Source organism: Labrus mixtus, chromosome 14, assembly GCF_963584025.1.
Source record: "Labrus mixtus chromosome 14, fLabMix1.1, whole genome shotgun sequence".
Classification (NCBI taxonomy): domain Eukaryota; kingdom Metazoa; phylum Chordata; class Actinopteri; order Labriformes; family Labridae; genus Labrus; species Labrus mixtus.
In genome coordinates, this window is record NC_083625.1 from 14,639,143 (window position 1) to 14,665,211 (window position 26,069).

Genomic DNA, 26,069 nt, shown 5'->3' on the forward strand with positions numbered 1-26,069 from the left:
CCTCGTTCCCATATTTCCTCTCCTTCCCATATTTCCAATGTCTCTTCCGCTGTAAAATTGAGTAAAGGAAGAGTACAGTGTACAGCATTCAGTCTGAACTGTGTATCAGTAGGATGAATCCTGTTTCTTTGTCTGCAAGTTGTTCACATCATTGTTCATATAATGTGATTTCATTTATGGAAAACAGACTGAAAATGTTTGATGGATAAAGATTTGAACCACAAACAGGCATCAAAGCACTTTGTCCCATTTCCATTTGACAACCAAATGTGTCTTATTTTGTCACTATGTTCACGTATTGAGAGATGCATTTACAGATAGATATTTAGTAGCTTTTATTATGATTTTTTGTTTAAATGACAAAACATCATTACAGCTGGAGTTAAAAAGGAAATATGGGAAAGAGAGAGCGGGGGTGACATGCACAGAAAGGCTGAAAGCTGCAGACAAGAACTTGGCCTCTGCACATAGGGTGAACGCTTAACCAACTAAAGAGATAAACCAGTGCCTGACAGTGTTTTTTAAAATCATCTTTTGACTTTAGAAGTACCGTTGAACATATAGAGGATCTGATTCATCCTTCAGGTAGGTCAGGAGGATTGACTACTGTCTAATTTGTATAGATGTTTATGAAGAAATCCATTCGTCTTCTTCCAAAGCCGATTAGTTCATACCTTCCTCTCTCCAACATCGTTTTCCAGCTCTTCCTGGGGCACCTTGAGATGAGCCCCTTCAGCAAGTTCTACCCTGGGGTCTCCCATCAGGTGGACATGCCCAGAGTAGCTCCAGAGGAAAGGCATCCCTTTAAGGAGCAGCTGAGGACAGGGATATGACAATGAAGACCTTGGGCTCTGTATGCAGGCTTGCACTGAGTCACTGACCTCTTTTTCATGACACACTGTCACCAATCAATACAGAAATGTCATCTCTCTTCCCAGTATAAACATACGGCTGTTTAACTGCCATTGAGTGAGTCACGGGGTCAACGTCTCTGCTATTCCTGTAACTGCAGCACTGTTTATGTTGACCTGAGACAACTTCACAGAGCAGAGGAAAAAATATCTTGAGAATTATATACATCGGTATTGACACAGGTTTTTCTAAACTATATTCCCTATAGTGAGAAGTCATTTTAAGTTTTATTCAGCTAGACTCGCGTTAATTTAAACATTAAAATGTTTTCACCAGTGGCAAAATACATTTTAGAAACAGATTGATTAAACCCCTCTCACTTTAAATATAGCTTACAGAGCATCCAAGTGTTCAACTTCATACACATTACAATCATCATATCCGGGTTTTCTCTAGTAGCTAGTTTCTGTTCTATATTTTTCTATACGGTTTACTTTGTACATATTTATTATATTTATGTATTGATATTGCATGGTTTATTTTTGCTATTGGACTGAGCGGCCCCTTTTGTAAAATAAAAAAACTCTTGTGTAAAAGATCTGTTGAAAAATACATCCTACTTCCTGTGTAGTGTATAAGGGACATTTCTGCATACTGGCTGCATACTCACTGTATGTATGCTGCTGCTCTACCCAGATTAAAAGATGTTAAAGGACATTGAGTGTTCTGGCTTTTCTACTTTCTATTAAACACCTCTATGCCCAACACATTATTTGCAATTATCTGACTCTGATTTAATTAACCCCCAACACCTGTTACACCAAGGAGGTCAAAAAAAGATGAAAGGTTCACATTTGTATTTAATAACTACATAAAAAAAATGTCAACATGTTTGGCTTGATTAAGAACAGGGGTTTTGTATGTCGAATGTCATATGTGTCACTTTTCCTTCTAACAGAGCAGTTGATCTCAGATTAGTAATCCTCCAGGCGAGCTCGCTCAGAGAGCAGCTGGGATTTTCTGTGCTGGCTCATAGCTGGAGTCAAAAAAGCCACCACAACTTGACATCACAGACCTGTTACACAAGAGTCAGATAAACCTTTATTAAAGACAAATTAAGGGAGGACACAAGATTTAGGAAGAGTGTTAAAATGAACACAACTCTGAAGGGTTAGTTTGGTGACACCAGTCTTGAAATTCAAATCTGTCATAATTTCACCTTTTGCAAAACACTTCTTTAATGCATATGATTCTATTAAAATCCCCAGTAATCCCAGGAGATTGTAACAATATCACTTATTTTTTCAGGCTTTCTGTGTAGACCTAACTTTGTGGCACTAGCAGGACTCAGTGAGGAGCTGGATTTCATTTTCATAACCTTGGTCCCCCCTCCACCTTTGTATTTACAAACTTTTTTTTAAGTTCTTGCTCTTATTATAATTCTTATTTAATTCAATGCAATGACAATGTTTCCTATGTTATATATTAAATGCTTTATATTTGACATGTTTATGACAGCGCTTACATGTTGCTGCTCTCTCATTCAAATTGTTAGAAAGTACACATTATCCCAGTGTGCAGAAGATATGAATATGCTTCTTTTAATTCATTGTTATTTCTTTATCTAATTGGTAAAAAACACTTAGTGTAAATGAAAAGGCGGGAGTGTAACAGGTATGAGCAGCATAAGACGGGGTACGTTTGTAAAGATATAGTTTATCAGAATATATGTAACATCCGGAGAGAAAAAACAGAACACATGGCGCCTGTCTGTTAGAAAACACTTTATTTTTACGCTCTGTTTGCAGTAATACATTACAATGGTATTTTCTTGATTTTCAAGACATTTATGCAACTTAAATCACTACTGAAAAAGTTTGTATAAAAATGTCCCCTATTGGTGAATTATTGACAGTCTGGTTGTGCCATGTAGCATATATATATATTGTACACATGATGTAGATTAACAGAGGAAAGAAACATATTTCTGATCAGACTTCTTCCCACTGAGTGCTGACAACATGGCGTTAACCTTCCAGCCTGGACGACGGTCTCAATGAATGGATTTGAACTGAGGGGAGCTGCGGGCAGAAGAGAGGAGAAGAGAAAAAAACACTGTTAATGAAATCTAGAGTCTGACAAGAAGCAGACGCTTAAAAGAACACAAGAGTAATAACATTTTTGTCATGGATTGGTCTCATGAACTGAGTTGAATAATATGATTTATTTTCCTGCAAGATATTTAAGTTGTAACCGTCAACTTCAAAAACATTCTAATCCTTATTGCATGAAAATATAATGACTGAGTCAATTAACAAAGACAAAAAAAACAAAAAACAAAAGGCAATGTGTAATCAAATTTTAATCTCAAGCAAAACACTCTTCATCCATTATGAGCACGAAGCGTTCTTATATGAATGTTGAAATGGACTTATATATATGGTTTGTTTCCTTTATACTGTCTTCTTCTTTCAATGACTCGGTAGGCTGTGAAACTGAATTGCCCTTCTATGATTAATAATGTTGAGTGAATCTGAGATCATCTGTTGCACACGGATAGAGTGGAAGCAACATTTTTACAGGCAAACTGTCACAAGAGGAAATGTTAACATGTGTGTATCCTACTTCTGCCTCAGTAAAAAAAAAAGCTGTTTTACAGCATCAATTGATTCAATGATCAATAAAGTGACTCATTTGCATAGTGCCAGACTGCTGAGTCTGCAGTGTGACGTGCATATATCGGATAAGACAACCTCCTGAGTGTGATGACCTTCTTCTAGTCGGTAAGAGCTAGATGTGTGACTTACTATGGTTACCCAGCAGTTCTTGTTTTTAGATTCAAAGAGACATTTGTCTATGTATTAATTCATATCTTATATGAATATATTCAGTCCAGATTGACTCGTTAACTAGCCACCCCTACCCTTACCAGGAGTTTATAGGCTGTAAGTGAATGGTTTATTAATAGATGCTTTATAGATACGCCATAAGCAGTCAACAAGCACAACATTAAAGGAGAAGTATGGAAGATATCTACTACATACATTAAATCTTAAGATGACCTTACTATACCATCAGACATTTAGGAAACATGCTAACAGGCAAACAGAAAACCAACAGGTGATGCAGCTACAAAAGCAGGCAAGCGAACTGGTTCTGATACAAGTGATTCTACTCGGCCTGAAAAGACTCGGCATTTTTCTAATAAGCTCCAAAGCCAGAAACGTGGCAAAATGCAGAAAGGTCAGAACACAGAAAGGTTTCAGCTAAACACTGAAGGTTTTGTGTCGGCAACATGGCAACCGGAGTGTGCATCGGCTCTAGGGAGGAGGGGGTGGGTAGAGACAGCTCTCTCCACTGTTTTGAATTTGGACTGCAGTACCAATTTTAAATAATCAGTGTCAGAGTTACATATTGCTCCTTTAATGGTATTCCAATATGGAAACAGCTGGCTCTTTTAATTCTTCAGTATAGGATCCATCGAAGCAGAATGTGTTTAACCACATATATTCTACCTAACAGAGGTAGGATTATTGGAAGTCTTAATATTTATTCTGCAGACTGTACAGCTTGCAAGAAACTTATTTAAATCTCCTTCATAGACCTGCTACCTTTTACTGGACATGGAGGTGTCATGTTTACATTTTTCAAAGCCACCACTTCCATTATAAAACTGTCAAAATAAAGCGTTGTGAGCTTTTTTACTTTCTCATAATCAATCAACTCATAGTAAGACAAGTTCACATGGCTTATAATTATTAATAAAGAGTTGTTATTGTCTCACTTTTCAATAAGCTTTGACTCAGTTTAAAGTCAATATAAATAAACTATGATCTTAACACTGGTACATGAAGATCATAATAAACTGAATTACAACAGCATTGTAAATCTGATGTTGTTCATAAAAGGATGGTACTGTAGGACTAGAGATAACTCTTAAAAGAACAAATGTGTCATGCAGACGGGGCATTTTCCACAGCCATACTAGATAGATAAGCTTAAGGTTTTTGTTCTTGTTTATTGCTTTGCGTGACACATTTAAGTGCACTCATTCTTTGTCTTTCAGTATGCGCGTGCGGGAGGAGTTTCTGCGCGTGCACATTTAAGAGCGATCCTGCTCATAGTGGCATGTTGAGGCACAACGGGCTCTCATACAGGGACAGGCTGAGGAAAAGGAGGCAGAGAGGGACTGGACAGAGGAAGGGACGGCGAGCAGGAGTGTGAGGACTGCCGTGTGAAGAGGGAATAAAACAAACCTGAAGAGGATGAAAAAGTAGAACCACGGTCCGTCATCTCTTTCCTAAACTTTGATTCAACCACCAGCAGCAGCAGCAGCGGAGCTCCATGAGCGGAAAAACGAAAAGCAAAGAGGATAAAGACCATGCCGCCAAAGGTGAGTGAGGATGACGAGTTTGATACGAGCAAAGATCTAATATCATGTTTTTTCTCCCTATATAGCCACCACAAAGGATGAACATCTGCTTGGTATTTGCTGAGGTCAGCACATTTAGCTTTTACAGTCCCCACACACTGTAGGCTACATACCTAAATGCGATATCCCCTGGAATAATTGTTTGATGTTTACAGTTCGCAAACTGAATGTCTTACAATATCAACCTTTCACCTTACATCTTTGTAGAACAGGAGACCTTCATCCAACATGTCGATCTTGTTAAACACTGAATGGAGCTATTATTTCCCAATAGATGAATTTCTGTATCAAGGATATAATTTCAGCAGCTTATACACACAAACACAATTTTTTTCCCCATTCCCTCTGGATAGCAATAAAATTGACGCGCGACACACCGCAATGGAAACTGGGAAACTATCATTGCCATGGAGACAAAAAAGGGTGTTGCCCGTAAGCTCACAGTGCGTGTGCATCATAATCTATGCATATGACACGTACGTACCCATTCATAAAAAGGCAGAAATATGCTATATCCATGGATTTTAATAACAAAACACAGAGATGTATACTAAGCATTAGTCACAGTAGAATAAAATAAATTTCAAACACATGATAAAATGCTTGATGGTGGAAATCTATCTAAAATTGGTATAGCAAAAACACAATGGGTAGCCTAGATAATGCATCCGGAGGGGATCATACTGTGGAATCCTTGAGATTGCGGTAGGCTAATTGAATAGTTATCCCCCCCCCAAAAAATAAAAAAAATAATAATAATAACAATAATAATAATAATAATAATTAGTCTAATTCACCCAAGCATCTTCATTTGCGATTGGTGTCATTAACACTGTCTGTTTACCAATGATTGAAAGTGCAGATTTAGTTCATGCGGTAAACCATACGACTACCACATCAGTAAATCTCTCTCTGTATGCCTGTGTAGGTCCCAAATGAGCTGAGTTAGCTATAACACACTTGAAGTCAGCAAACACACCCAAAGATTAATAGCTTGTGAGATTTTTGCTGGAGTAATAGGATAATTACAAATCAGAAAACACTGAAAGCCCAATAATGAAATGTCACAAAGACATAAAGAGTTAGATTAACAAGGGAAGATGTTTCACAAATCTACAGGTTCTCTAGCCTACGTATTATTCATTTAATAGTAGCCTACTCATGGAAGGAGGCAATCAAGTATCAGCTGTGAAAGATGGAAACCATTTAGTAACTCAGGATCAAATAGCATGTGAGCAACTTATTAAGTTAAAATGAGTAGAAAGACAGTGAAAAGTGTCATCAAATGTTAGCCCAACAGTAAATAAACTACTGCACGCTGAATCAGTGAGATTTTAGCCTCCAACAGGCCACTACTACCTCAAGAAAGTGTCTTTGTGCTGTTCTTCTATGTAGATAAGGTCGTTATCAGGACGAACATTTGACAAACAGCGCAGTCAGTGTTGGGTCTCCACCGTATTGCTTATTACAGCAAAATATATTATCTGAAACCTCACAAATAAATAGGCTAATGTACGACCCTCAACTCATACACCTTGACGCTTGACGCTTGTTCATATTTTTCAAACTCGACATCTTCGCCTTATTTGAAGTGCGTACAACCAAAGGTGACTCATTACCGCCCCCTGTGGTTTCATCCGAAAATATATGTGGCGTGTGTTAATTCCCCCAACCGCCACAAAGGGCATCAATGAGCCAATTTCACATCGAAAACACATTTCTACAAACAACACAAAGGTGAGTGTTGTGCTCTATCAGTAGTATTTTGAACGTTGTTTTTCGTTAGAGATACAACAGGGTAAAAAGGACTTATGAACAGCTAAATGTTTTAAGCATTTGTCTGATTATCCACCCTAATCTGGGCTTCAGAGCGCAATTTATTTTATTTATTTATTAATAACTACACGTAATAGCCTACATAAGAAAATATATTTGAGAGTGGTGGTCAGAGTTGACACTGACAAAAGGCTCTTTGTTACTACGATTTACACGTTTTCTGCTCCAGAATAGAGCCAGTGTGGATGATACATATCCTACAGTTTATGGATCGATATTGCCACAGTGTGTTCACTTGACACTAGTGGCTGGAAGCAGAATAGTAATAAACATTATTTATTGTAACCTTAACTCATAAAGCACATTTAAAGGATACAAACCATCACTTCAAAGCCAAGTCAATAAACAGGAAGGAGTGATTTATAGGATGATAAACCTATCTGACAGACAGAACAGCCCCTGTCGGTGGATCCCAACACACTAATTTATACTGAACTACTACACAAATAAACTACTTTTATGAGACATGATATCTGCTATTAAAGTTTACACTGGTGACTCAACACATCTTAAGGGACACCGTTTTCAGTGTTTACAATAAGGGAGAAGCAAGTATATTTCCCTTTAACTTGAAGCAGTCTAGAATAACATTATAACAGAGCACCGCCATGAATCAATACCGGATATTCTCATTACATGTAATGTCATCTATACACTGGCGCAACACATTGTTAAGATATGTTTACTTTGCTGAGTGTTTTGATTTATTTTGTATGAGCTAAAAAAGAATCACTCTCAAGACAAAGTAAAAAAAAAAAAACTGTCACTTCCATTTGTTGAATTAAACAGATACTTGGTCAGTTACTTAAAGGAACAAAAAGGAGACAGAAGTTGTAAAAATTTGTCAAGTCTGTTACACTTTTTGATTAAAATATCTCCAGCAATGACAAACTCCCTCTGGGCAGGACAGACATTCAGGGTGATGTGTCACCTTGTCGTGTTCTGTATATAATAATGGTAGAAATAAGGATTAAGTTTGGGTAGAACAAGAACTCATTAACATCTTGTTCTTAAAGAGATTAGGTCTGTAGACGGAGATTATAACTGTTGTGCCTGTGCATGTGTGTGCGTGTGTGTGTGTGTGTGTGTGTGTGTGTGTGTGTGTGTGTGTGTGTGCGCGCGCGCGCGTGTGTGTGTGTAGGAAAAAAGATGATTCAGTATAGACACTATTGTTTATCAACCCTGATTTGGACAAGGCAGTATGGCAGTAGAGGTTAATACTACTGGACATAATGCCCATTGAAGTTTTATTGATACAGTGTTGTCAACATATAGTCAGGCAATAATGCACTACATGTTTCTAATGAGCAAAAAAGTCATAATGTTGATTTCCTCTTTATTTTCAATTTATTTAACAAAAAGGTGCGAGCCCATTTATATAAATTAAGAGGAAACACCAGCCAATAGTTTTTTCAGCAGTGCTAACAGACTGGGTCCAGATATGTTGGTCCACTGGAATAATTAAATCTTTAAGAAAATGTTTGTTAATTTGTACAAATATTCAAATCCTGTACAACTAAAACTGTAAGACTTTGATGATTCCTTGAATAGCCCAGAAACATGCTCAGCGTATATATCGCCAACACTCACTATTTATTTGCTAGCTGATAATGTGGCGCCATCTAGTGGCTGATCATTTGAATTACTGGTAGTGAATGACAGCTGATGATATCCAAAATACTCCAATGATTAGATGTTGGCTGCCTGCCCAGGCTATTGGTCTGGGGACCTTTGCCAAAATGTACCTGCTGCCATCTTTGTGGTCTGCTATTTCAAGCCAAAGCCACAAAGCTATTTTAGGAGGCCTCATGTGTCTGTTCAAAGCTAAATGGCATTGCAGTCCAGCTGAAATAAAAGGATAAGCAAAAGAAAGAAAGAAAAAGAAACACACTCAAACAGTGACCTAGTCGCGAAGAGGAATATTCTGTCTCTGTGGAAGAGTGGAGATATACCCTTTTTTAGGACCTGGCTACAAGAAATGACTAACCTGTTACATATGGAGAGGGTCCGATATAGTGTCTCTCTCAGCTCTACAACCTTTGATAAAATGTGGCAACCATTCTTGTCTTACTTATCAAAGACAACCTAAAGTTTTATTCTGCTTGTATAAGTTGGTGCAAACAGTTGTTCACACTACTTATATGTATAGAAACCATATACTTATACTGTCCTAGGCCAATGAGACACACTGTGATCTCTTAACAGTTGGTGCTGATTATTTAAAAAAAAATGTTGACTTATTGTATTGTAAGATATCCTATAAGAGCATGTCTTTGTTGTTGTTTTGCTTTATTTTCACCCTGCCCTATGTTTCTTATTTTTCTAATTCCTCTTTGTCTTAGGGGGGCTCTTTTGTTGCTGTGCTGTTTGTTTATAAAACTGAAAATGTATAAATAAAATATAAAAAAAACAAAAACAAACAGTGACCTAGTCCAGTCATCTGGTTGATCTAATAGAGTTATTTCCTGATCACAGGAAGCAATAATACAATAATTATGACAATTATATGTGCAGAAATAATGGTAACATTGTTTCCTGGAAAATATTGTATTGTAGCCTCACAGAAATGTATAACGCACATTTATTTTAGAGATATCTCAGATAAAGCGTCTTCTAAAGACTTCACTTTTCAAATAGCTGAGTGTGCATGTTCTGCAGCAACATCCTGCTTCACTGCCTTCTGCAACATTTACAGCCTCCTGCCCTGCAGTATATACTGTAGACGCTCTGCAATCTGTAATAATATCTTTATCATCTCTGGATGCTGTTGTGTTTGGCCGGCTGCTTCACAGGAAGCTCAACAACATAATGGGCTCATGATAGACGGTTATGTGTGGTTGTGTAGAGACTGTGTAATCTTGGACAGGCAGCTTTTGTCTGAGTGTGGTTACTATATAATGTGCTTTGATTGTGTGAACTGATGATAGCCTAAGGAACCGCAGAGAGATGGGCTATAGTGCCAAGCTATGAGGTGTGCGTTTTTATATATGTGTGGAAGCTAAGTAAGTTTGTCTCTATTCCAAACGTCATTTTTAAATCACATTCTTAGAATTTTCAAGGTGTGAGTTTGGGTAAATGTTTATTGGGGAATAGAGCGTTACCATGCAATTAGTGTCCACTGAAGCTATTTAGCGTTGAGACTTTTTAAATAATCTCAGAATGGAAACATGAGTCAGGCTATAATCTCTTTCAAGTTCTTTATTGAGTCCACATTTTCCCGTCAATGTGACTAAGGATTAATTTTTACTTAAGATAATATATATATATATATATTAAGATAATATAATCAAAATGGGTTTCACATGGTGATGATACTGTGTTTGTTTTATTTATTTGTTTAGCAGTAAATCACATCACAAAGGCAGACAAGATTGTCATATTAAATTCCTACCTGTCCAGCATGTTGCAGCTTTTACAGAGGTCTTCTAAGAGTGGTTGGTTCATCAAACAATTAAGAAAAATAATTTGAACCTTTTTGATGAATATTTTCTCTTATCATTTAAAGAAAAAATCCAAAATTCCCCACCACAGTTTCTCAGCATTGAACCCTGCAACAAGTTAAGTCCTACACATAAATAAAAAAATAACAATGGGTTGTATTGTATGTGCCATGGAGGAATTTGTTTTTTTAAATTATTTTTGTCATGATGGAGGGGACTTTGTTAAAGTTAGGCGTAATTGGGAGGCCAATAGAGTCCTCACTGTGTGTGAGCTGTGGAAATGTGTGTTTCCTGACAGGTAATCTGCTGTAGTGGTAGACTGTAACAGATCTGTTATCACAGGCTTGCACACACACACACACACACACACACACACACACACACACACACACACACACACACACACACACACACACACACACACACACACTATGCCTCCTGGATGGCTCCTTAGATTTGGGGCCGGCCTGTTGGCTCCCTCCCTCTCTTGTTGTGCCAGATCAGCGGGGCCTTGAGATGAATCATTAATGACCGCTTCCAAAGGCCTAATGGCCTCTAATGTTCTGTAATGATCTCCCGTCAACGCCATGTGCGCGGCCTTAATGGATCCAATGCCGTGGAGAATTGTCTACTTTGAACTTCAGTGATTCTTCCTCTTTTCGTCGGGCAGCGTACAACAGGAAGTACGAAAAAGTCGCGAGCACAAAGCTCCGGACCTCCACGGGCGCAGCATGACTTTCCCTCTCCGACGAGCCACCTCAGGTAGGACCGGGGGGAACGATTCAATGATCAGTGTTAATCCGGGATTTTGGTATTCTGTTACAAAATCTTTGCGGGAAGTTAGCCAACTTTTAGTACGACTCTTGGGAGTGCGCTGTTGCAAGAAAGAGCGGTGAACCTATCATCAGGTCAACACACTCTCTTTGACTCTCCAAAGGGAAGATGTTTTACATGTGTTTCAGATAAAGACAGTTTTCGACTTGAAAATTTACTCAAAATATTTAATGATCTTTTCGTGTCTTCATGCAATTCGTTTGATTAAAGTTAGTTGTCTACATTTCTGTTTTCAAAGATTTTTAAGCGTGTAGCTCTGTCCATGGTGCTGAAAGCAGCACCGGGCGCGCCCTTCTGCTGCACACGGTTAAACTCCACTCTGAAAATAAATAAATGTAGAGTTTGATCTTGAATGAATGCAAATTTCACAACTTTGAAATCATTACTGAACTAAAGAGTAAAAAAAAAAAAAAACAACAACAATATTTTGGAAGTCCTGTTTAAATAATTTACACCAAGCCTGCAGAGCACCTGTAAGCCCCAGCTCTTTGCGCTCTCTTTCAAGCTCCATGTCGGCCCTCAGGGCGAGTTCTCATATTGTCTCCTCTAACAAAATAAGACTTACTATTTAACTTGTTTTCCTCAAATTTTTAAACAAAGATGCCCAAAAATTAATATATGTCAGTTTCACGGTTTTTAAAGGCATGTATCACACGGTTCTTTGCTGCTTTCAATGGCTAACACTTTCTAAAGTCTAAGTGGTTTCTGCAAAGTGTGTAACTGATGTAATTACAGCAGCGTGGTTGAACTCTAAATCGCTTCATGGTTAGGCTGAGATCCACATACATACAGTAAGGACTCTCCCCGGGTGTCTGTGGTGAATACACTCTATTTTTCTGCGTCAGGATTAACTCTCTCTACTCCAAGTTATTTTCCTCACATGTCTCTGCCTGTAGGGGGCACAAGAGCTCCAACCAAACATCATCAAGTTTTTACCCACTGGGTGCAACAGCTTAAATGTATCTTTTATTATTGCTATAACTGCAACATTCTTTCAGGCGTATTTGTTTGTTTACACAAAAATACTTTAAAGTGTTTATTCAGTAGCAAACCAAGGCTTTGTATTGTTTTTCAATCTTCAAAACAAATCCTGAGGTAATACTAGTTTTTTGTTGCTTTGTTTTGGTCCATCATTCAATTTTGGTCTTTGATTTCCTTGTTTTCTATACATACTTTGATTACTAATTTACAGCAAATGGTTAGAATTTGCAGTTTTATGTGGTATATTTTCCCTGCAGCTTGTATAATGAAATTGGGTTTCCTTATTTTGTGTTGTCTTGTGCTTTTAGGGACACGTGGTTTGGTTTTAAAAGGATGTCATAAATTAATGATGAAGGAAAGGGCTTAGCTTTCATGCATTTCATTACAGTGGTTTTAACAGGTTTGCTCTTATATTTTGATGTTTTAGATGACATCATGGATTAGTTATGAAATCATTTATGGCTGAAGTATCCCTGCAATTTCACAGCTTGGAGGTTGAGCTTCACAATCACACAAAACTACGTTTATCAGCTCATTTATATGGGGCTTACCTTCTCAGAAGGCTCCTTCTCGGTGACCAGGTCCCGACCCCAGCTTCTGTCCACAGTTCATCACTCTCCCCTACAACCACTGCCTTTATTTCCACAGTGGACTGCAGCACACTGAGTTCACCTCCGCCTCAGTTGTCTAATTTACTGCTCAACACAGCCTCCTTCATCTCTAGCCATCGATTTCCCCTCACTTTTCTCACAGTGGAACAGCATGCATCGGCTGTGCCTGCTGCTGGGCGCCAGGTGCTCACAGCTCGACCTCTGCTGTGAGTCTTCATCCACCTCCTTGTCTTCCTCTTCATGCAGAACCACTTGGAGTTTCAGTTGCCATGCGCCAGTGTAGCTGTCTTTCCCTGACAGCTGTGCAGTTGTCTCCTGTGGGGTCTGCCTGTGGCTAGTAGACATGCATGCATGTGTGAGTGTGTGTCTGCCCTGAATGCTAAGTGAACATTGAGAAAATGCCACAACTCATCCACGCTGAAGTGCCGCTCTGTTTTTCACCTTCTCCTCTCTCGCTGCAGCCTGTCAGCAGGAGTGAACCTCTGCACCAAAATAAGAGAAGAGCCCCTCCTTTCTCCCTCCTTTCTCTCCCTCTCTCACACACTCACCAACTCTCTCTTTACTCAATTTCTCTCTATATATTTCTTATTCTGTACCTTCTTCCCTCCTAATTTTTAATGAATCTTTTTTATCTCTATCTCCATTCTTCTTTCTTCCTCTACTCAGTCATTTTCTCTCCCTCCTGCCCTCCTGCTTGTTTGCCTCTTAGATTTGTCCTTCCCTCTTTCATCCATCATTGTTTTTCCCCCAATCTATTTGCAGGTTGTATATTCTATACAAGCTCTCTCTATCACTCTCACATACACAACACACTCAATAGCTCATTTTCTTTCTCCCGCCCCCACCCCCTCTTTCCATTATTTCTCCTCTCATTCATTCACCTGTCTGTCTCCTAGCTCTCTCTTTTTTTCCACGGTTTTTTTTCATTCACTCCTCCTCCTATAATACATCCCTCTCCATCACTCCCTCCCCTCCTCCCCCTGTCAATCTCCCTGCCTATCACACATCAGCATTCGGTTGAACATGTAAATATCATGCCACGTGGGGCTCAGGGTTACAGGTGCCATATGAAAAAGAATCAGCCAAAATTCACCTCTTTTACACCCTAACGCACACATCCCACCAGAAGCCCCCACCCCTCTCTCTTCTTTCTCCTCGGGGCGGGCAGGGAGGGCTGCAGCAGTTTTATGAACGGCACGGCTGCATCATGATCCCTCTCCTCTCTCTGAACCGGCTCCGAGCTGTTTCATTGACAAACATTCCGGTTGCTGCATTTGTGTCACGGAGCGCGTCGAACCACGGAGCAGCACCGAGGGAGCGGCGCAGAGCGGCAGCAGCTGCAGTGAGCAGCAACAACAAGCTCCACTGTCGTTCAAACCAACGTCCGTAAGCTGTTGATTCGCCGCTTGGACCCGGGACTAGATCCTTCTGCAGGCAGCTCCCCTCTTCCGGGACAGCCTGAACAATCACCTGAGGGGGGACGCAGACAGCTTTTGCAACTCAGAACCCTTTCGGGGTACATGAGGCGGCGTCGTTAAGGCTCGCACTCTGGCACATTACTGGATTTGTTTAGCGACTTCCTTGAAGCACCTGGACGCACTGATGATGATGGAGGATTCTGGACGGCTTTTAAAATCACTGATATCTGCGGGACTGCAGCGGACGGTGTGTGATGCGAACTGAGCCGTGGGTGGCGTAGACGTCCACCCCGTTACCCCCTAACGCCTTATCCGCGACCCCCACTTACTCTCCAACCGGGACGCACAGCCTTGTTTCGCTCCACCGTGGGAACATGTCCCGGGCAGCGGCGATCGCCAGCTCCCTGATCCGCCAGAAGCGGCAGGCGAGGGAGCGCGAGAAGGCGAACGCGTGCCGCGGCGGCGGCAGCCCGAGCAACAGCAAAGGCACCAACGAGAAGCCGAGCAAGCTGAACGTGTTCTCGCGTGTCAAATTGTTTGGATCAAGGAAGAAACGGAAGAGAAGGCGACCTCCAGGTCTGAGAGAGATGGGCTTTAACCCCCACCAAATCATCATCATCACCACAACCACCAGCAGCAGCACCATCATCATCACCTCCACCAACCAACACCATTTTCTCCCATTATTCAGCCTGCTCCTTCATCACTCCATTGACACTCTCCTGTTGCATGAAATCACAAACATCACATGTAAACAACTTTTTTTAAGGTCTATTGCAGTAGTGTGTGTAGCTGATGAAGATTTTGGATAATCGACATCCTTACTTCAGCATATTCAGCATCTCGTATTATGCTACATACCTTATACAATGTAAGATTGGACTTAAGTGTGTGCCACAGTGTACAGTGTACACTGTTAAGGGTCCAGGGATCGATTCCAGGCCCAGAAGGCCCAGCTGTGATGGAAACATAAACGGCTTCTCTTCTTCTGACACTTCCGGCTTCTTGCAGACTGCTGGTTTTGGTTCATATGATCACATGACTGTATTAAGGAATGAATGCAGTCAATGTTTCTCCTCTCCTCTCCTCCTCTCAGAGCCCCAGTTGAAGGGCATTGTGACCAGGCTCTCCAGTCGACAAGGCTTCCAGCTGCAGATGCAGCCTGATGGCACCATTGATGGGACCAAGGATGAAGATAGCACATATGGTGAGTCCCAGTCTTTGCCTATGATAATTGAGTCAATCAAAAGGTTTCCATTTTTTTTAATTTTTAATTTTTTGCCAACTATTGCTTGGGTTGCAAATACAAATTTGATTTATGTTTCCCTATCGATAAAAATTTCGAATAACTTTCTCGACAAAATTATTGATTTTGTATTTGCCAACATTATAAAAGCTTGGACGTCTGAGAAAAATGTGCATCATTTGCATCTTTTTTTTATCTGACCAACAGTTCAAAACCCAAAGATTCATAATTAACTAAAATATGTTGCAAAACAGGCATAACATCTTCAAATTTTAGTTACAGGAACTAGCAAATGTTTGGTATTTCTTGTGCAGAAAAATTGCGGGAAAAATTAAAACTACTATTACCATGGAAGAATAATTTTCTGTCAATAAACAAATAACTGAATTACTGCTAAAATCACCTTTAGAAAACTAAACCTACCAAACAAGTGCTTTCTTTCCGGCAAAAAAATGAATAAACAAATGAGGGCGAGCCAAGAAGTTAAACACTCTTAAATGTAGACTAGAGATTGACACAAACCTTTCTTTTGATTCTAATATTACTCTGAGCTACAGCAGAGCATTTTAACATGTTGAAAGCTCAATATCCAGCAAGGTGTAATTTAGTTCAATTCCCATTTGCACACTTTACTGTTATCATCCGAAACCAATTCAAATCCAATTTAGTGATAAACTTCACCCTGCGGACATCTGTCTGATGTGGAGGTTTAACTCAGACATTCACTCGACAACATGTCAAGTGTTCATTTAATTAGTAAACCGGTGCAGGCTTTCCTCCAAAGGTCAGATGGCAATCTATCCGTGTTAAATGTTTCTTTGTTAATGAAATCAATAAAGGATCCACAGGATACATTCCAGCGTTCAAATGTGTGACCTAATGAAATAGACCAGGTTGAAGTGAACCAATGAAAACAATACATTTCCCTCGCCATATCCAATCTTTTTTCTCTCACACACAAAAACACACAGGCTACAATGTGTGATGGATACGGCTAATGCACTTCTGCTGTCGTGGTTCAGACGGCAATCACTCTCCTTCGGGTGAACAGTTGGTGTTTTCAGCATCACTCATTAATCTCTGCCACTTCTCAGGCCACCAACTATTGTGTGAAAACAGATCAAAAAGCAGCTCCAAATGATGTGTCCTCTTTAATTAGATGATTACATTGTGTATACATCATGTAAACGCCCACCAACATAAAACCAGCCGACCATAACTGGATTTAAATGGTAATCCATGTAATCCAGTATCAATTTAACCAGTCATTATAAAAAAAACATGGTTGGCTAAATAAATATAATTAAACAAGGCAGTGAGTCATCAAACTGTCTGAAATAATTACGCCTCTGCTACTGAGCTTTTACTGTAAAACATATAAATCATTTAACTGCTTGTGCTCACTGAATGCAAACCACAGGGGGAAATAAAAGATATGATCCATAGTATTAATGCTATGATGTAATGTTTGGATGCACCCCAAACAAAGTGTATCTTTAAATGCGCTTTAGATCCTTTATCACATCTCTGGAAAATCCTTTAAACTAGACCACTTTTTATAAAAACAAAAAAAAAGAAGATTTTGCAGTCAGTAGCTGAAGCCCCTTTCACACATGCTCTGCTCTACTGAAAATGTCCCCACATTTTTGGGGTGGGGTGCATTTGTGGTTGTGGTCACATTTTTTATCTGGACATTTTTATTGCCAACTTCATACTATTTCATGCTCACCTGTTTAACCTTTTCACACGCTTTGTTTTTACTGTCATTAGAGGGTATGCATATGACGTCACAGTAGGCGGGAGTCACTGCAATAACAGCCAGTGACTGGCAGAAAGCTTGTACTGGTGTCAGGAATCAGGAGGGAGCGAGCCGTAACGTCTTTTCAGTAACATTATGTTAATAAGGCCACAGGACCAAACCATGCAGGAACAGTAGTCGAAACTGAATACAGCCTGTGTACATCGCATCGCAGAGCCTTCATGCATTCAGTTTGTGTTAAATATCATCTGGTCTCCCTCCCCTTGTTTTTACCTGTTTTTTTAAAGGAAATTAAGAGCTTAAATATCAGCAGATGATACAGTAATAGAATGAAGATGACTCAGCATCTAAGGACAACAGATTATGGTTTTATGCTTAAACATAAAACCCTACAAAGTCCGATGAGCACGGCTGGTTTCACAGCGGCAGATAATAAAATCCATATATATTTATCACAGATGAATTGAAATCAGTAAATTAACCAGACTTCTATTTTGTCAGAAACTGAAGTTTTTCCATGTGTTTTTCATGAAGTGAAAGTATCCGACCTGATAACAGTTCCTCTTTATACTACTGAAATAATATAACGTTTAGTGTTGTACTGTGTGAAGTTGTCTTATTAGAATAAACGGGAGGCAACAGCAGTTTAACAGGGGCTAAAATGGAACTGGTTTAAACTCAAAGAAAGCCTGGCTACGTTGAACTCAATTTGAATACACCCTGCTGTTGTGTGATAGACTAGGCCTATACAAACAGATTCAGCAAACGTAGAACGATTGCGGAAAACTAAGCAACAAGAAAAACTGATCACTGAAATACAGAGAGACAACTGGATCCCTGCACCCTGGCTATCTGAGTTTATCATCCATCACTGATCAAACCGGGCTAACGTCTTTGCTTCGTTTAGTTCCCTGACTTTGAAAGCAGGTAGGCTGCATATAAATGTCAGAAAACACAATTTCTGAGCACATGTCAATGTCCACAGATATTAAATAGTTGTACTACTTTGTTGTACTTCATCCCCCCCCCCCATCCAACAGTGAAAAATACCCAGTTGTGAGGGACAGTATGTGAAAGGGCATCTTGGGAAAATGTTGCAAGAAGGCTGTGCTTAAAATGTCAATGAATTTTCAGGAGTGCATATGTAGAAAGGGGCTTATATTGTATTTTGGCTGGTGCTTTCCACCTCTTTAGCTCTCTACACTCACTGACAGTTTTGCAGCCCACTCAAACACGATTTGTTTTCTACAAACAGACACCAGAAAGCCTTCATACCAACATTTTGTCCCTTGTTTACAGATTCTGCATTCATACGCAGATATCTGTTTACAGAGATCATGTTCACTGTAATCTACGAGAGCCCGAACAGCTTAACGATGTTTAACTAACTTGTGTCTCTGAGTTGTGCTGTAAGATTACAAACTGTCTTCCTTGAAGCATCTTGAAACTACAGTGTCAATACGCCTGAAAATGTCGGCTGCACTGTACACGCTCTTTATCTTTGATTATGTAGAGCCATATCACAACAACGTAGACTGTACTCTTTGTTACGTTATTTAAAGAGAACCAGCTTCATCCACATTCTGAAAAGATGAGTTGATTGATTGTGAAGTAGGACAAATATCCTACCAAGTTTTTGATCACTACTCGAGTCACTCGTCAAGCAAAATGTCAAACTCACCTTAATTTCCCGTGCTCATTGTTATCGTCAATGTCATTATTTGGTCAAGAAGTGATGGACATTTTAACAACCTTTTTGTCTTTAAAGTTCCATTTTATAGATAAAAAAAAAAGGTTATTCAAATCAATGGAACAGAAAGTGACTGATTGGTTTATAGTCTAAATAAAGATGTTAGAATAGCTGCAGCTCTGCCTCTTGGCTCTTCTGTTGATACTTTTCCTTCCTCTGCCAAGTGTATACATAAACCTGGCTTTGCTGCGTGCCTGATGAATGTTCTTATCTTTTTAATCCAACACATAATACCAGTCTCTTTATCACTCGTGTAATTCTGTAGCCTCGGTCCCTGAGATGCCTTGTGATAAAGCTTCTCTGAGGCAAAATGAAGGTGTCAACAAACCAGATGCTACATTGATATTGATGAGGATTTTTCTCTCTCTCTTTTTCCCTCTGGACCTGTTTGTTTGCTGTGCTTGATTGTGTGTATTGTGTGTGTGTGTGTGTGTGTGTGTGTGTGTGTGTGTAGCTGTGTTCAACCTGATCCCAGTGGGGCTTCGTGTGGTGGCCATCCAGGGCGTCCAGACCAAACTGTATCTGGCGATGAACAACGAAGGCTTTCTCTACACCTCTGTAGGTCACACACCATCACGACCATCGTTATCATCTTCACCATTACGAGCCAATAGAGATTAAAACCTGGTCTTTGTGTCGGGTTGAGTTATGAAGCAGCCTCTCTCAGTGTGACCACTCTCATTATCCTCCTATCATCACATCAATACTTTAACTACAGAGCTGCCTCGTGAGTCAGCTGCCACAGGCTCTTATAATCTTTTGTCTGAGCCTCCCTCATCTGCCCGCTGATACTGTGGCCTCGCAGGATTGATTTCAGATCACCCTCCAGCCTCCTTTTGTTTATCTCCATACACATATTCTTTGATAGAAAGATTACTCTGTGTCCTTTTGCAAACAGCCCCTTGAAATGTGTCTTTCTGCTTTTCTTTTGGCTAGATTTACAAATGCATCCCCGCTGTGCATATTTCTTCTCAGGCCGGTCAGAAGGCGGTGTTGGCTGCAGTAAGCTGCATTAAGTGCTTCACTTTAGCTCCTGAGCGGTGGTGGTGGGTGGTGTAGAAGCAATAACAAAAGAGAATCAACAAAAATAACTCTTGGAGCAATCTAAACCAGCATGTAAGGCGAAAAGATGAAAACTAACAAAGAGGAAATAGAAAAATGACACACAGCTCCATGTAATAACAACCAGGCACGTAAACAACCACAATAACCTGACCCGTCATGTTTGGATTAACTTGCTTCAGTCGCAACACTGATGCCACTTGTTTTTAATCTTCACATCTGATATTAAATGATACGCACAAGGTGCATCAATCATACACACACAAAAAACCTTAATTAAAATGCCTACAGGATAAATGGTTGATATAGAAAAAGAGTATTTTTTTCTGTATCTTTCCTGGGCACCATCCTTCTCTCACTGGGCTGGTTGGTATTCAAGGGAGTAGCCGGTTGCCATGGAGATGCAGGAATAAGGAAATGCAAATGTCAGCTGTCCTAAGTTGGTGCAGTTTGTTCTCCGAGACTCCAGCTTGGCCGAGATAATGATCCAAAGAGATGGATGTATATACTGATGGAAGAATGATTAAAAACATTAGAATGGAGTTGATATTATAAACTCAAACCTATTTTTTTTTCTACTCCTCCCCTGCAGCTAACACTCTCTCTCTCTCTCTCTCTCTCTCTCTCTCTTTACAACTACTACATTACCGTAATGTCGTCTGTCTTTCGAGATCTGTTCTTCAATGTGTCCTTTTATCTCCTCAGGAACACTTTACCCCAGAGTGTAAGTTCAAGGAGTCGGTGTTTGAGAACTACTACGTCACCTACTCCTCCATGCTGTACCGGCAGCAGGCCTCAGGTCGGGCCTGGTACCTCGGACTCAACAAGGAGGGCGGGATCATGAAGGGGAACCACGTCAAGAAGAACAAGGCAGCAGCACACTTCATACCCAAACCGCTCAAAGGTAAGACTGAAGGAGATGAAGCACTAAAGCACTGAGCTAGGACAAACCAAAGTTAGGAGTGAAATGATACACACAGTTATAAACAAAAAACGCTACAGTTTCTCTCTGGCATTTAAGGCCCCCTCTTTTTTTGTTATGTTACTTCATCTGTATGTTTGAAACTCACTTTTAAGAATGATTTTGTCCTCATCTTAAGTCTGGGTTAACAAGAGTACAGCTCAGTGTGAACTTGTCATGGTCCAGAATGTCACTAATAGACAGGAGAGGAGATGTTTTAAATGTGATAGTAGTTTAATGAATGTATTCTTAATAAAACACGTACAGTATCAGATTAAAAAAAACCCTCCTTTAAAAAAACAAGGATTTTTCCACGACATCAATTATTCATGTAGAAGATAAACAGTGCCCAGAGTTACAACTAAGGAACAAAAATCCTTTTCAGGGATTATAAAAATTCAAAAAGAGTACTCCAACAATTAAGCAGTGCAGTAACTTTCTTGAACTTAGAATAGACGATGCTTTTCAACAATTTAGAAATGTAAAAGTTGTACAACAGAATCAGAGATCATCTTTCTTCATGCAGCATTGCATTGCTACACCTCGTCAAAACATGGCAACTGTGTTCATAGAATGAAACAAACATGTTAACAGGTCAGAGATGATCCTCTGTTGTTTAAGTAGCAGTGGGCTGATAAGATTATGTCTTTATAACACCATGGCCCAAATATTCAAGCTTGAAAGTTTCCAGACTCTAAAAGGGACCATGATTCAATAGACACCGTTCTGTGCAATTCTTAAGGATACTTACTCCCCACAGACCCATAAGGCATAAGAGCCGAGCTCTGCCTTCTTAAAATGAGTGAGTAAAAACAACAACAAAGGGCAGAAAGGTTCTCACAGAAATAATCAAAGCTGTGGCAATATTTGCTTTAATTTGTCTGCCCTCGTATTTTCCATCTGTTGATGTTCTGTAGTCCACAGTAGAAATACTGAGGGGGGAAACAAACAGGTTTTCTGGTCTTTTAAAGCATATTTAGAGGGGATCTATGAATTTTCATGATTGATGTCAATTTAAGACAAACATCCTCAATTACTGTTTGAAATATTCAGCAGTGAAAACTAATAGGCTCCATCAGGACTCAGTGTGTGAGCTTGGAGGAGATTTGATCGACAGTGGCATCTCCCTGGCATCATGACAATAAAAACATCACAGTTATCAGACTCTCCGCCTCTGGATGGGAAATACATTACCCCACTTCTATCCAATAGATCCGCTCACACGTCAAACCAGACTGAAACACACAGATTCTGCCTCCTCTTATATGATGAACCAAAATTTCTGTCTCATTATTTGTGTAAAATCCTTTCACTGATAGCTGAGGGAGCTGTGAATTGTGTCGCTGCCTAAAATGCGTTGTTTGTGCTCAAGATGTAAGTGTTACATATCAATCATAATGAATCAGTAACAGTATTACTCATGTTCTTGTGACCTTTTCCTATTTGTTGGAGTACAGTTTACTTTGAGCTTACTCAAAACTCAGACTATCAACTGTTAAGAATCTCCGAGCATTATCAAAATGTTCTGCTTGGAAGAACATCAACCGCCTACACAGTTTGTGAATATGTAATATTATATTATGTGATTTATCCAACAGAGACCTGGCTTGTATATCCGTTTGTGAGTACTTGAGTAAAAGGATTTTAGAACTAGAGTAATGAGGAAAAGACCTAAAAAAAAACCAAGAGATCGGATCAGTTTTCTTTTGAATAATATTTAAAAATTCATAATGATTACTGTGATGCTACAGGCAGGCTCTAAAGACCTACTATATGCTGCCTGCTCGACACTAAAAAGCAGACAGCACGAGAGTAAGAGAGCTGGTGAAGTCAGTGTAGCATTTAGCATCTAAACAGCCAGATATTTCCCTGAGGAGATAGTAGGCACACAAACAGAGCCAAAGAGAGCAATTATTGGACTTACATTCATTAGATGGACACAACCAGGACTGCAAATGAATTCTACTTGTGCTCCAAACCTGCTGGTTGTGTAATTAGACTTTTTTAAAGGTTCCATCTTAACGGCCCAGTCAGTGAGATTTATGGACAAATAAATGTATTGATGAATTTAGTATTCTTGGATTTATATTTAAGCACCTGAAAATATAAATTGTTTATCTTTTGTTACTCTTTATCAGTGGTTCTCAACTGGTCTCAGCCTCAGGACCCACCACCACCTCCTTAATGGGAAATTAGGATCCAGTCCGATTTATTTCATGAAAAAGAATGCAGTTTAGACCTCAGATGGAACACAATGTGACAGAACGGAAAGACAGAACAAAACAAACATGTTTTGAAACCATCAGTCAATAAATCACATCATAGATTTTTTGCAAAAAGAAAATAAAAAAATTCGGGCACACATTGGCGACCCTCTGAAAATTGTTCTGCGACCCACTTTTGGGTCCCCACCCACTAGATAGATAGATAGATAGATAGATAGATAGATACTTTATTGATCCCGAGGGAAATTCAAAGCATCCAGTAGCAGGTTACAAGACGTAGATGACATGAAACTCACCAGTTGAGAACCACTGCTTTCTTATGACGTCCTTTTATCAACCGGGTCCTCCTCTACTTTGTATGCCTTGTCACACTGCCATGTTTCTACAGTAGCCCATAATAGACTAACCAAGCACTGACTCTAGAGAGGACCAGTCATGATTTTGGAAGATTCAGAGTCATCATGTTTCTCAGTTATCAGTTTGATTATGTACGCAAGGTTGCTGCTAGGGGCCGCTAGATTCATCACTTCTCCTTAAAAAGGTGATAAATATGATTGTTCCATTACAGGTTGCTCTCTATGCTTCCAAAAAGGCAAAACATAATTTGGTATTAAAGGTTTAAGAACAGAAAAGGAATATGTTGTCTTTCTGAAATAACTATTTGTTCAGTGTTGTTTATTTCGTCCTGGTTGAGAAAATTCTAACTTGTATTTTGTGTGTGTGTGCGTGTGTGTGTGTGTGTGTGTGTGCAGTGGCCATGTATAGGGAGCCGTCTCTCCATGACCTGACAGAACTCTCAAGGTCAGGCAGTGGCACACCAACCAAGAGCCGCAGCGCGTCGGCTATACTTAACGGAGGAGGGAAATCGCCCAGCACCAATGACTTATCCTAGCCCCTAACAACTCACACGCACACTCACACATACACCTACACACTCACACACACACGCACACTTACAGATCTCAGGCCGACATGCCCACACATCAAGCTGGTGAGGGGCAAGAGGAGGAGGAAGCGAGGACAGGAATGTGTTCTTCCACTTCACGGAGCCCACTGTGACTGACTGTGATGTAAATAAATCAAGGACAATCAATCGACCTGGCACTGCCGCTCTGGCCTGCAGAGGGACAGGACCTGCAGAACTCTTCCCTCGACTCCTCTTCCTGCTGTATAATAACCAGAGAGAACAAGGGAGCGAGGTCTTACAAAACAGCGTGATAGATAGAGTCAGTCAGTCAGTCACATAAACGATAAACAGACTGTTACAGAGAACCAAAGAGTACAAGTATTAACTAAGTTACTGCTGTGAAAAGGCACGAGGCAGGAGAGATAGACAGCGACAAAGGAAGGAAAGAAGTCCTTATCTAATCTACCGTATGCTATGTTTACACAGAGCTCATGGGGTTAAGTCATAATTTTTAAAAATGACAAACGTATCCTTGTACACTTACAAGGACTGATCATTTGTTTGCATGCAGGTGCGCCTGTGTGAGAGCGTGTGTGTGTGTTGTGTGTGTGGGCAAACCAGAGCGAGTGTGCGCGCACGCATGTGTCCGGGTCGGGGGGCGGGGGGGGGATTTTACCTTTTTAAGATCTGTTGTATATCAGACAAACCACCTGAGGGCTTTAGCAGGTTAAAAAAAAAGGTTTACTGTATATGCTTCCATGCTTACTTCTTACAAGCAATGCTGTTTTTTCTCTTTCCGTTTGTTGTTGTTGTCCCTTGCTGTTTGTTTGTTTGTTGTTGCATGGAAGCTTGTGGACCCCTGCTCAGTAGCAGCATGCCGAGGGTCCTTTTTTTTTCTGGTCTTACGTGTTCCTGACCAAAAGAGAACACTAGTGAGCCAACAGTGTCGTACCAGAACACTAGTGAACTTATAAACCTATGAGAGGAGTGGGAACACTGCTGGACCAATAGTATTGCACCAGAACATGAGTGGACCAATAGTGTTGGACCAGAACCAGAACCAGTTTAACCAATGCGAGCACAGATTTACTTAATATTTTGGTTCCTACTGTGGACAAACTAGAAATGCACTAAATAAACTATTTCTAAAGAAATTCAGAGTGTCTTTGACTTGTTTTGTTTATTTTGTCTTCATGATGTTGTAATTAAATGCCATGTATTTTCTTTTTTAATAAAACTGGAAACTGTCTGTCTAAAGCAGCTGCTTTACTGCTCAAGTCAAATTTGCACTTGTTTTAAGTGAGGCTTACTAATGAAAACTATGTTTTGTAATACTTCTCTCTCTCTATCTCTCTCTCTCTCTCCCTGCATGCAGATTGTGCTATATACAACGTTATAATACTCCTTTCACTTCCATTGTGTTGAAGGGAGACCAAAATGTAATCATCGGAAATATAAATTTGTACTTGACCAAACATTGTAAAAAGATTTTAGAGTTTTAAGTACTGTATGTAATGTACATATACTGCAGCTGGTGCAGCTTCACCTGAATAAAAATGAATAGTGGACAGTCATGAGACGGCTCTAAATACACAACACACCACTAGATGGCGCTTCAAGTGCAGATTTGTGATCCTGCTGTTGATTTCTTAGTTTACTTTTATACTGAGAGGAAGAAGCTGACAGAATTGAAAAAATTGTCAATGTTAAAAAAAAAAAAAAAAAAAAAAAAATCAAGAATGACCCACAAAATGA

At 39.8% G+C, this 26,069-nt stretch overlaps 1 protein-coding gene across 3 annotated transcripts; it reads left to right on the top strand.

Moving 5' to 3' along the window:
* Positions 1 to 4,955: 4,955 nt before the first annotated feature.
* On the top strand, positions 4,956 to 25,468 carry fgf13b (fibroblast growth factor 13b). 3 transcript variants are annotated; one of them, XM_061055248.1, is made up of 5 exons: positions 4,956 to 5,245; positions 15,501 to 15,611; positions 19,614 to 19,717; positions 20,927 to 21,125; positions 24,160 to 25,468. In XM_061055248.1, exons 1-5 carry the CDS (start codon positions 5,197 to 5,199, stop codon positions 24,297 to 24,299), a joined length of 603 nt encoding a protein of 200 aa, XP_060911231.1. In that variant the 5' UTR covers positions 4,956 to 5,196; the 3' UTR covers positions 24,300 to 25,468. The 3 variants fall into 3 exon arrangements, with proteins under 3 accessions (XP_060911231.1, XP_060911232.1, XP_060911230.1); XM_061055249.1 differs by lacking the exon at positions 4,956 to 5,245 and adding an exon at positions 11,097 to 11,322; XM_061055247.1 differs by lacking the exon at positions 4,956 to 5,245 and adding an exon at positions 14,194 to 14,980.
* The last annotated feature ends 601 nt before the right edge of the window (positions 25,469 to 26,069 follow it).